This window comes from Antrostomus carolinensis, unplaced genomic scaffold (assembly GCF_000700745.2).
Source record: "Antrostomus carolinensis isolate BGI_N321 unplaced genomic scaffold, ASM70074v2 scaffold18149, whole genome shotgun sequence".
Classification (NCBI taxonomy): domain Eukaryota; kingdom Metazoa; phylum Chordata; class Aves; order Caprimulgiformes; family Caprimulgidae; genus Antrostomus; species Antrostomus carolinensis.
This window is the reverse complement of record NW_010340834.1, coordinates 239-12,502: the sequence shown is the minus strand read 5'-3', so window position 1 is coordinate 12,502 and position 12,264 is coordinate 239. Positions and strand designations below refer to the sequence as shown.

General features: G+C 48.4%; 1 protein-coding gene across 1 annotated transcript; it reads right to left on the bottom strand.

Moving 5' to 3' along the window:
* Positions 1–4,639: 4,639 nt before the first annotated feature.
* PPM1M (protein phosphatase, Mg2+/Mn2+ dependent 1M) lies at positions 4,640–11,879 on the bottom strand (the record flags this gene model as incomplete). Its single annotated transcript, XM_010176302.1, has 9 exons — positions 4,640–4,784; positions 5,063–5,211; positions 5,494–5,601; positions 6,447–6,510; positions 7,007–7,125; positions 7,451–7,535; positions 8,078–8,190; positions 10,823–11,077; positions 11,756–11,879. Coding segments are annotated over 9 exons (1,162 nt in total), but the record flags the coding sequence as incomplete, so codon positions are not given.
* Positions 11,880–12,264: the final 385 nt, after the last annotated feature.

Below are 12,264 nucleotides of genomic sequence, written 5' to 3'. Positions count from 1 at the left end.
GGGCAGTGGGAATGGGCCATATTTTTTTACTTTTAGATATTAAAGATATGATGTGGGCCAGTATTGTGGGGTGTCTAGGCTGTTTACCTTCACCAATGCAGTTTTTCCCTCCTGGTTTGTAATTAAGCTCCATTAAGTTCTCCCCACAGCAGGCTTAGACCTGCATCTCTTTGTTGATAAAACTGACATGCAGTTGGTTCATACATTCTCTTACAGGCCTGGCAGGTTTTCAGCGATAGCCTCTAAAGAGCAACGCTTCCTTTGTCAGATGATGTCTTCAGAATTGAGTTTTTAAAATCTTACCTGTGACTGTGCTGACTCTGCTTTGCTGTGGCCCTGCAAAGAGACGGGAGGGACGTGCTCTCTTGCTCCAGAGGGGCTCGTGGGCCAATGGCACAGAGAGGCTGGCAAGCTGCCTTCAGGCCTGGGTCCACCTTCTTTTTCCTGAAACGCTGCATTGATCAGATGCATCCACCAGCAGCCCAGGCCAGGCTTGGTGTAAATGTGATACTCATTGTGTTCTTGCCTTTCCAAACACGCTTGGTTTTGTGTGCTGGGTCACAGCTTGGAAAGTCCATGCTTACCCTCACCCAGTCACGTGTGCTTTGCCCTCTCCTAAATGCAACGTGCTGGTAAGGTGACAAGTGCAGGTGACAAGTGCAGTAGTGGACGTGTTCTCTCTGCTCTCGAGCGCCAGTCTGTACTGGAGAGCAGTGCTCGAGCATTTTACCTTAGGTCAGTTGTGTGGCTGTTCCCCTGCTACAGCAAAACTTGTCTTGATTGTGAGGCCCCATATATAATTCAGAGCATGTCTCCCTGGAAAAGTAAATCAGCTTATTCTGCTTTGCTTTTCCTTACCTTTTTTTTTAATTTTTAAATATTTTTTCCAAACAGCCCGTGTGAGTGGCAACGTGCTGTGCTGAGAGCTGGGGATGGGGAACGAGCATTTCTCCACTGCTGGTTCCTTTAAAGTAGCAGCACGTGCTGAGCTGCAGCGTTTGCCTGTGACGGTTGGCGGGAGCATCGCTGTGCATGAGGCAGCTGGTAAACTGGTAAAGTTCCTGTTTGGATCCATGCTGTGGCTGGAGCTGCTCTGGCAGCTCTGTGGCTCGCCTCTGCTGGTGCTACTGCACGAGTTTGGAGCCGTTTCTCCAACACACGGGTCTGTGATGTGAGTTTGCTGTCCTCCAGACTGCAGGAGGTGAGGGAACAGCCGACTGATGCTTTCCATCTCGCCATGCAGGCCTGCTGTTGGAGATGCAGATGAGAGACACCAGCATCCCTCTTCCCAGCATGTGCTGTCCCACCGTCACCTATAAATGCCCAGCACCAAGGGAGATGGAGATCTCTCTCCTCACAGTTGACTAGATTTCCACAGCCACCTCTTCAACTCACTATTTTTGCATTTCAGGCTGCTTGGTGCTATTTTACCATTGTTGGTGTTTCTGTAAGCAGCCCTATTTTGCAGTGCTTTGTAACATACCAGTGTCTGGGGTTTGTAGAGCATTTTAAACCGTTCAGCATTTCAGTAGCAAATCATCTTTCAGGGTTTTCCCAAGTCTGCTGCCTGAGGAAGGGAACAGATAGAATCTCCAGCCATTTCTCTTGTACTTTTCACAGGGAAGCATTTGGAAGTTTTACTCTAAAAATGCTCTTTGCTCGTCTAAAGACTGTTCAGCTCTCTTCTGCCTGCAGTGTTGTAAGACATGGTGCGTTGCAGCGTGAAATGTTTAAGAAGAAGACGACCAAAGGACCCATCTAGAAGGACACGTGTACTAAGAGCATCAGTAGCTTTCTGGAGTGAAGAGGAATTTACAGGTTCATGCAGAACATGGTGCTAATAAGGTTCAGTTGCCACTCACACAGGCAGAGACGTCTTCCTTGGTTGTTGTAGCACTGAGTGTTTCCCATCTGCCTTTAAAAGGGAAATGTGCCAGCTCTTCTCGAGGAACTTGAGTGTCGCCTGTTTCTAGAAGGTTGGACAGGAAAGGTGAACAAAGCTTTTAGCTTCCAGCTTCTATTTGCTTCTTTAAAAGTATCAGGACTGCAATTCCTTCCTGTGTTCCTCACGGCAGCCAGCAATGAGAACAGACCTCATGAACAACAGCTCTCCCACCTCTAACAGAGCGTCCAACCTTATGTAAAGCCAAGCAGGAAACAGCATTCCCCCTCCAAATTTGATGTTTAGAAGATTAATCTCCCCCCCCAACGTTCTTTTGGATGAAGTAAAGACCTTTCTTTAAAACAAGGGGGAAGTGAGACTCAGCAGCCCACCTCTAAATACGTGGTGGTGATGGCTGAGCACATCTGCTTGGGCTGTGGGACATTTTTGGGTGCAATTCTCAAGTTAAGTCTTTGAGAGATTTTAATATTTTTTTTTTAATTTTTTGAGGCTCCCAGGTCCTTGGTTAATGTCCCAGCTGCTGCTCTGGGGGGGACAGGAGCAATTGAATTAACAGATTTGGAAGTAGCAGTGTATCTTTTCCAATGCCTCTTGACCATCTTTGCACTTTAAGAGACTTGAGCTCGGTTTTGGGTCAGGGGCTAGGATCCTGGCGAGCCTTTCAGAAATGGGTCTCTTTGGTCGTGGTGTGAGGAGTTTGACTCCTGGGTGGTATCTGCCAGATGAGTGTAAATACATAAAGTCAAACTATGTTTTGTCACAAAATATTACATATGTGGAGAATTGAGTATTGTGGCTGTTACCAATAAATATTTTGTAGAGAGATCACTGAGTGCTGTAAATTCTGCGTTTGTCCAGTGTGATATGACTTGCTGTTTTCTTGGAGGGGAATGGGAAAATCATTTTTAAAAGCCCCTTTGTTTTGGAAAGTCAGCAGCTCTGTAGTGGAAATTGTGATGCTCTGAAGCTTTCTCTAAATAAATTGTCCATTTTAAGAGGTTTCTCCTGCCTAGGAATGTATCCGGATAGGGAAGTGGACTTGTGACAGCTCCTTGGTGAGGTCTGGTGGGTAGAGGAGTGTTCACAGAAGCCTGGGGTCTGTCTGGGAGAGCTGAGCCCTTTCTCAGTTTTTTTTAAGGTGGGGAAACAACTTGTTGGTTTGGAGTAACAGGAGACGTGGATCGTTACAGTCGATGTATATAAAGCATTACAGCTCCCGTAGGGGGGATGGCAATTGGCATCAGGTTAATGTGCTTAAACCCATGTGAATTGTTTTCAGGTTAAACTCAAGAGGATGGGGGAAGAGTGAAACTGGAGAGAAACGGGTTTTGTTTTATCCCTTGCTCAAGCCACAAGTTTACATTAGAGTGAGCTGAGAAGGCTAAACTCCTTCCTGGCCTCCCACTGCAGGAAATGGCCTTGTGTCACCTCGCCCTCGGGTGGTCCTGCTGGGGGAACTCTTCTAGTGACAAACTGGTTTTCAGCAAACACAAAGACCCCTGCAATTTTCTAAGGCTGTTTTTCTCCCATCTTAGGACTGTGTAAAACCTTGGGCAGGAATAAAACTGCAGTAAGATGGATGAAAAAACCCCCTTGTATTCTTATTTGGACTTTGATCCTTACGGAACTTGCACACAGGTTTGTCTGCTTCACTGGGAAATTCTGCAACTTGTGTCATGAATAATGAAAACCAGAGTGGGGACTCGGGGAGATGGGGAGCTTGTCCAGACCTGAATTTCCCTGGTTAATGAACGAGGTGAGAAGCAGATCCTCAGAGGTTTAAGGCACAACTCAGTTTGGCATGTTTTCTGCACTGCTGCTCCTGTTGTGATGCGTGTAAGCGCATGTGATTCAGCAATGCAGACAAATTTGAACAAACCAGTTTTATTTTACTTGGAGTTCTATTAAATCAGCTGATGAACTTAAAATACTTTGGTTCTCATCAGTGCTACTGCTACAAAACCAGCCTTGCTGTCAGAAATTACCTGAATGAATAGACAAAGCGTTAGCAAGTGTTGTGGACAAAATTTGTTAGAAATCTGTAAGTTACATCAGGTGCTAATATATTTAAATAACATTAAGGCACGTATTTTTACACAGGAGGCTCCTGTACACCAACGTGTAGCTTCATCTGCAAATATTGTCTGTTTTGAGATGGTGCTGCCTACAAATGGCAACTTTCTCAAGAGGTCCAGGCTACTGCTTCAGCATTTGGGTGAGGCCAGCACAGCCACGCCTCGTGCTGCCTTAGCAGCAGCTCCCGGGTTTTCAGTACATCTTGTGTTACAGCAGATGGACACGAGGGACACGTTAGCTTACGCATCCAGCTTTACACGACTTGGTTCAAGTCTGATTAAAATCCAGTTCAATTATCCTCATTCTTCAATATTAAAAAGGGAGAGGGGTCACTAGAAACGTGGATTTGAGGCTCACTGTACCGCAAAGATCTCAGCAATAGTACCCTTCAGCTTGCATGGCACCCGTTGCGATTTCTCTTTGGCCCATCAAAGAGTAAGGGGAATGATTTGTTCCCCACTGTTCCTCTCTTGTTCTTAAGCAGCTATTGTTCTCGTTGATCTTCTGCCTAAGTGTGCTGGCTGTGCATTTTGAGGTTCCACTGCAGATGGTTTTGCTGGAAGAGAGTGTAAGTGCACAGCAGAAATCCCTCAGTCTCGGGCTGATGCTGAATAGCACGGCCATAGGGGGACACAGAGATCCTGCGCGTCATGCTCGCGGTCAGTCCTCACCCCTGTTGTGTAGTGGGATGACAAATACAGAGATGTCATCATAGGATGCCTCGTGGCTGTCATCCAGCATCCACTGGTGGCCTCTCTTCTTTCCCCTTGCTCTGCACACCAAGCACTTGGCCAGTTCTGAAAATCTGTGGGTGGCAGAAACACAAGGTTTGGGTTAACGTGGCACTAGTCCCTTAAGAACAACAGTGAGATGTGGCTTCATGTTGTCTAAGCAGTAGGGTTTTTAAGACACCAGCTTTACCATTGTTTCTTTAGGACAGGGAAAGATTAGGAGGCAGTTTCTAGAGTCACAGAAAAGAAAGCTTGGTCATGCCAGAGCTGACCCAGAAGCAGACTGATCTCAGCCTGCTTTTAGTCTGACCAGGTTCTTTGAAAGGGAAAATGATGTCCAAGCTGGTATTACCTGTCAGGATCTGTCCTGTTTTCTGCAAGGAAGCTCCTGACCATATGGGCCACCTCTTTGTTGCAGAGAACATCCCAAAGGCCATCAGTTGCCATGATGAGGACATCATCTTCCTTAATGTCATGCAGAGCAAAGTCAAATACATTCACCTGGAAAGCACAGGAGAAAATCAGTGACAGTTCCTGCAGTGTACTGGAGGGGTCAGGGAGATGACTCTTCCCCTGAGAGATGACAAAGTGGGACCCCTTGCTGTTAGGCTTCTAGATTCCTCTATCTTGAGGATTCTCTGGGCAGCATGCAGAGAGACAGGGGATGGAAAAAGGACGTGGCTAAGGCCTGGTAGGTCTGTAAAAAGTGGGGTGCTACAGAGGAGGAGGAGGAGCAGCAGCATGTTTAATTCCATCCTGCAATTCCCATGCGGTGTCACTGACCTTGGGAATGCAGGAGAGGAAAGGTTTGACCTCGATGTTGGTGTCGATGACTTTGAGCTGATGATCCCCCAGACCTCGAGAAACAGCCAGAGTCCCCAGCAAGCGAGCCTGGCCCCAAACAAAGCAAAACAGGATTGAAATGTAAGAACGTGGCACTATTAGAGGCTGGTCCTGACTGATCGATGTGTTGCCTTTAGGACCCTTCTCCAAACATCACCCAGAACTGCCCCTGGAGACTTCAGAGATGGAGGAATGATCAGAAGTGATGATCTGACGTGAGTGTGGAGACAGCCTGCACATTGGTGGCTGCTGGAGGCCCATGGTGTGCTCTGGAGTTAGTACAGGTACTCTCAGTAATGCTGCAGACCTCAGGAAGCCCATGGTGGCATCTGCTCTTGATATTGGGTGGTGAGGAAGTAAACTGGGTTGGTTTAGGGGAAGTGATGGGAAGGATCCTTTCTCCTGGGAAAGGGGGTGGCATGCAGGCTGTGGTGCTTCTCCCTGCCTCCTCCTTCCCTCTCCAGCCTCCTTTTCTCAGCCTCTCCTTGAGGAAGAGAGTTTGTGGGAAAGGCACTGCTTAGAGCTGGAGGACACAGTCCAAAATGGGATCTGAGGAATGAAGTTCTCATCTGAAATGAGTTGTGGTGTGCAAGGGGAGATGAGGAAAGGACAGGCTGGCTAGAGGGCTGCTGTTTGCTCTGCAAGCAGGAGGGTGCAACCTCTCTGCTCTGGAGGGCTCTGGTTTACACTGACCAGGCTGCATGGTGCTGGCAAAGGGAGCTGCTGTATCGGGGCTGTGGAACTGCACCATGGTGGAGACCCCCAGAGCACTGGGTGCTCTCTGCAGCCCCAGTCTGCCGTAGTGCCCCAGAGGGTGACTGTGAGTGACGGGGACGCTGAGAGCCCCCAGCAGACTTGCCTCTGCCTTCCCAGTGTGTAAAGCATTAAGCTACCTGCTTCCCGTGACCATGGACAAGAGGATACTTGAGGTCGGCTTTCTCCACTGTCTTGTATCCCCTAGAAGAGAGGATTCACCGTTGATTTGGGATTTGTTTGACCTGATGGTACAACCCAGCCAGAGCATTTCATCTGTGATTCAACCCTCGATCTGCCCCCATGCACAGGCACCTGACTGAGGAAGGGGCAAGGTGACTTGCTGAAGCAGATGCAGTGAAGATGACCCCTTGCTGAATTCCCTCCCAAGTGTTTTTCTCTCTCCCCTTCCTCCCCAGCTTGTACCTGCACCAGGCTGGGACTTCCTGCACCAGCCCCACCTCACAGGATCCCAGAAGGACCATCTCAACTGTTCCCTAACTGCCCTGCCAGGACCCCAGCCCTTCAGTCAGGGGGAGACTGCTCACAGCATCCTTCACTTGATCTGACACAGCTTTCCACCATCAAGCCCACTGCTCTCACCAGTGGGGGATGCCTCTTCTCCCTTCACCTCTCCATTGCTACGAGCAGGTAAAGCTGCCCTGTGCTGCAGCCTTCTCCTCAGGCAGAAAGGACTCACCAGCCTTCCATGAAGTAATCCCGGTACAGGACTTTCTGGCCCACGTCATCTCCCTTCAACCTCCGTGGAAATTCAAAGCGTGTGAACTCGCCATCCAGGAGCTTGGGGAAAAGAAAAGCCTGGAGGAGAGAACGAAGGTGTGAGGATGAACAGGTTCTGCTTCAGCCAAGTAGGGCACCAAAACTGCTTCTGCCTTGGGACTGGCGCTCCCAGCCAGCAGAATGGAGAACAGAACTGGGAAAGCACATCTCAAGGAGGACATGAGCATCTCCCATACTAAAGGCTGTTGGTTGAATCTTGCCCCCAGCCCTCCCTGGCTACTGCCAGTTGCCATTCTGGCCACACAGTGGCCTTTGAGGAAACCTGGTGGTGTTCTTGCCACAAGCCCTCTCTGACCCAGTGGGGTGCTCACAGCTGCATCATCTAATGCACAAAAGGACTCACCAAGTGCTGGATCCGCTGCCTCTCTGTCTCGGGTGTGAACTCGCAGCTCATGGGCACAACGTTGTCCTTCAGAACAAGAATCGCCCTACGAGGGGGAGGAGGCCAAGAGCTGAGCTGTGTCTGTCACTGCAGCCCTCCTCTTACCCAGGGTCAGCCAGGTGTGGGACCAGGGTAACCAGCGGCAGAGCAATGCCAGAGAACAGCTCTGCACCCAGAAATGTTTAAAAATGCCGCTGTATTTTAAATAACTCCATTGCAATTGCACTGCTGCAGCAGAGAACTGAGCTTGCCTGGTTTGAGAGCTCACTGCTAGAGGAATGGCAGGCCAAGGCCAGATGAAGAAGCTTTTTAGGATGCCTTGAAAACACCTTCCACTTTTAAACACCTGCCAGGCTGAGCTTACTGCTGCACTGCTGCCCTGTGCTTGGGCAGTGTTAGTCCCTCAAAATCCCCAAACCCTTCCAAGGGGCACGAGAGCACCCAGCCTTCCAACAGGTCCTGTGGCAGGCAGGATGGAAAAGGCTGGGCTGCACATTTACCTTCTGCAGGATTAAATAAGGTGCTGGAAACCTGGCTTATCTCCCAGCTCTCAGCCCCCAGCAGCTTCTCGCTTCTCTTATGGCTCACCTGCTGTCCCCAGCATTAGCCACATACAGCTTTCCCTGGAAATAAAGGGCAGCCAGAGCAGTGCAGCCTCCTGTCTGGTTTGTAGCTTCCATCTCCTGGCCGATAACTTCATCCTGTTGGTTTAAAAAAGTCTGGAGAGTGACGTTGAGCTGGGCTGCTGCTTTCTGCAGCTGCCTCACGCCTCCCAGCAGAAATCCAGAACCAAAGCTGATGGCAGATGGGACATGGGACACCAGCAAGGCATTGGTACAGACAACAAACCTGCTGCTACTGGCCTAAGGACCACTTTAAGAGCATGATGGGGAGATCTCAAACTGGTACATGTGCGTGTGACAAGAGCCACCATCTAGCCCTGAAGAAATGTATCCCCTGGGGGCAGTTTTGCAGATGCTGTAGCTTTGTGCTGGGTCAGCACTGCTGATGTGCAATAGATCTGAGGCAGATCTTGGCGAGCTGACCCAGCATGATCTCAGCACACTTAAAGGTTTGGCTGAATGTTCTTGCCTGCTCCGTGAGCTGCAGAACTGCAGACCTTGCCCACCCCAGGCAGTGAGTGGAAAAGGAAAAGACTCTCTGAGAAAATGTTTATAAGTGAAATGATACTGATGAATAGAAATATTATAGGAAAGATGAAAAATTAGATACAGGTGCTATGAAATAATAGAACTAATTCCTGTAAGCCATGCAACCACGTTGCTTTTCATTTGTCCCTTGTATAGCCCCTTCTGTGCTTGGTTTAAAACCCAATCCAGCTGAATTAACAGGAATGATAGAGTTTAGGACGTAATAATCATAGGAGATAAGTGATTAACTTAGAGTAAGTACTAGTTAAATGTCACTATGTAGGTTTTTTAAAAAAAGTGCAAAGGTTAGCAGGCAAGATTATTCAAGATGATAAGTGAACACAGTGACCAGAATGAGACCAGTGAACTGCAACTTCTGAAGAGGAACTGAGATGAGACAATAAGAATCAGCCAAGTCTGAAGACTCACTATGGACTCTTTATAGGATTTTAAATTAATGAGAATTTGGAACTGTGGGTTCATGGGAAAACACCAAGAACTTTGAGAAGAATTTCTATAGTATAATGTTAAATTTAGCATATATAGAGAGCCTGATTTTTGCAATGCCTTTGTCACTCACTGAGGTGATGGCTCCACTCTGAGTTGTCAATAAAGCAAACCTAGAGTTACCCACAGATTGACTGAAATTCCTTTGACAGAAACTGGCGACCCAGATGGGACTCTAGGACACAAGAGAAAAAGATAAGAGCCAGATATCCCTCTGGACAAACCTGTCTCCAACACTCAAATTGCTGGCAAACAGGTGAGTGCACCTATAGAGCTTTGGGTACGGGTAATTCCAGACTGGTTTATACTGGGAGGACTCTTGTGTTTAAACTTGCTATAAAGAAAATAAAAGAAGGTAAAAGAAAATGGGAACGACACCCACCATTGAAAGAGGGACACTCCTTGCTGAGGTATTGGGAAATTGGAAGAAGATACCCTTGGCACAGACATTACAGAAGAGGAGGCTGATAACGTTGTGCCAAGAGGAATGGCCATTCCTGACTAGAACTAGAGGAGGAGGAGGATCAAACGATGAGTGGCCTCCCAAAGGAACTTTTAAACCTCATAAGCAGAAGTTTTTGAGATTAATTCTAGAAGATTCTGGAAGTCAAGATATTGATTATTGGTATATTTGGTATAATTGGGCAAATCAAAGGATCTCTCTTGAGAAGAAAAGAAACCATGGATTTGAATTGGAGCCCAGCAACGAGCAGGTTGCTGGGAAAGAGGCTTGGATCCATCATTCTCATGCCCACAAAGATTCTGCAGAATAATGGACTGTTGTAAAGTATTATTTTTCTCTATGTTTCCTTGTATTTTAGCTAAGAATGACACCTCGTGGACCAGATTTGCATTGCGTCACCAGGATCCCTGTTCCAATAGAACTATTATTTTTATATATATATTTATATAGTGGTTGCTCTGATCAACTTTCGGGTCAAGTTACAGGCTTTAAGACAAAGAATAAACAGGTCATTTTTTCATCTCATTACCCAGCAACCAAACAGAGAGACCCTATTTATCTACTTCATGACTGTCTTGAATCCTGTGCTAATGTCTGGAGTAGAATTGATGATTTAAAGAATACTTGGACCAACGGCTCTGGCCCGTCTAAATGCTGGCTGTGGGGTTTTTGCCCTTCAAGAGTTGCTCCTTCATATCACATTCAGATTTATGAACCAATATGGGGAATCAAGACATGGTGTTATGACCATCAAATGTGGGGAGTACTGGGTAACGGAGACTGGTGTTGTCATAGATTCAATCTATCAGGCAATCGTTTTACTTTCAAATTTAGGATTATAATTTACCAATGGTGGTCGCCAGAAGCCCCAGCTTCCCTGGTCAATGGAAATGGATATTATGATTTTTGGGGTGTATTATAATTTAAATATTCCTCATGCCTATTCTAGTATGTCTTTTTGTAGGATTTTAAGACCAACCAGACAAAAACCAAGAGATACTTACCAAATAGACTCAAATGCAGTTTGGACTAATAACATGCATGTGTCATTGATGAAATCTTTAACTGATAATGAGGTGATGGCCCAACTCTGAGTTGTCAATGAAGCAAACCTAGAGTTACCCACAGATTGACTGGAATTCCTTTAACAATGAGGAGGGACAGACTGACTGCTTGGGACAGCAGGACCAGTGCCCTGCATGGGGTACTCACACATTCCTGGAAGGCGTTCTCCAGGGCTCCCACCACCAGGTCTTCTGCATGGATGTGCTTCTCCTCCACGAACTGTGGGTCACTGTCACAAACACAGCGTCCACTCAGATGCATGGGGGGACGGACCTCTGTGATGCCTCCCACAACCTCCTCCAGCTTCTGCTTGATGCAGTAGTGCAAGTAGTTGGAGGCGATGATGGCAGCTTCTGAGCCACCATGGCCGTCAAACAGTGCCCAGTAGTAACCAGTCAGGAACTGCAGTGGGGAAGAAGGGGAAGATGGGCTGGAGAGGTCAAAGGGGGAAGACGGGCTGGAGAGGTCGTACAGATGGCAGGCTTGCAGCCAGGACACTGCTGTACGTGTTTTGCCTGGCTTTTCCACCCCACCCACCCCTCCCTGCCACCAGTTAATTCCCTGTGCAGCTCAAACTCACGTGATGCCCATGTGCTGCTCTGCCAGACGTGTCATCTGAGCAGCTGGATTCGCAGCCACCCACCCTCATGTGCTGTTCCTCTGCATTTTAGGGGAGGTGGCTCTACTCTTATTTTACAAGAGGCGAGGCAGAGCTGCTCCCAGGTGGGAGCATCCCATGTGCCTGGTGCACACTGCTGTCCCCCAGTGATGGCAACATACACCTGCCTTGAAAGCAGAGCGAGGACACTAAAGGAAAGGTGAGGACACCGAGTAAAGGCCTCGGACAATCTGAGATGCTGCACAGCATGGGCCAGGGAAATAGAAATGGCACATATGGGCAGAGCTGGGCATTTGCAGGCCAGACACAGGGTACGTGGAGGCCCTAGACGTGTCCAAGGAAGGGTTTCGGTGCCTGGGCATGTAGGACTGATGGAGGAACCCCGTGTTTCCTGTACCTGGGCCCTCAGGTGTGGACCAGGGCTGGCAGCAGGGCAAGCACAGCCTGCCCATGGGCTATACCTGCGTGGAGCACAGGATCAGCCATTCCTCATCCTCCTCCAGGCCCAGCTCTTTCCTCCGGATGGAGATCTGACAGCAGGCTGCCTGGTCCTCATTGAACTCCGACTTCTCAGCGTTGATAACCCTGGGGGTGCAAACGCTTCAGGTAAGACATGGGGATGTACTGCACCTCACCTGCTCCCAGCCAGGGTGGGAGTGCTGGGCGCTGCACAGCCACGGCCAACGGCTGCACCTTGACCCATCCTTCCAGCCCCACACTCCCTGCTCCCTTTTCAAACTCAAGGATCTCTTTGCTAGGGACCTAAACAACAAGTCCTTTATGTGCAGCAGGAAAAAGCTTGGCCAGGGACATTGGGCTGAGTGGTTTTGGAGCACCCTGGCCTCAGGCAGCCCTTGTCAGCAGCCCACGCTGTGCTATTTCCTTGGTGACATAGTCAATTGCAAAATCACCATCACTGTTTTTCCTTCCAGCCCGGCTGATGTTTGTCCCTGGATGGGAGTGTGCTCTC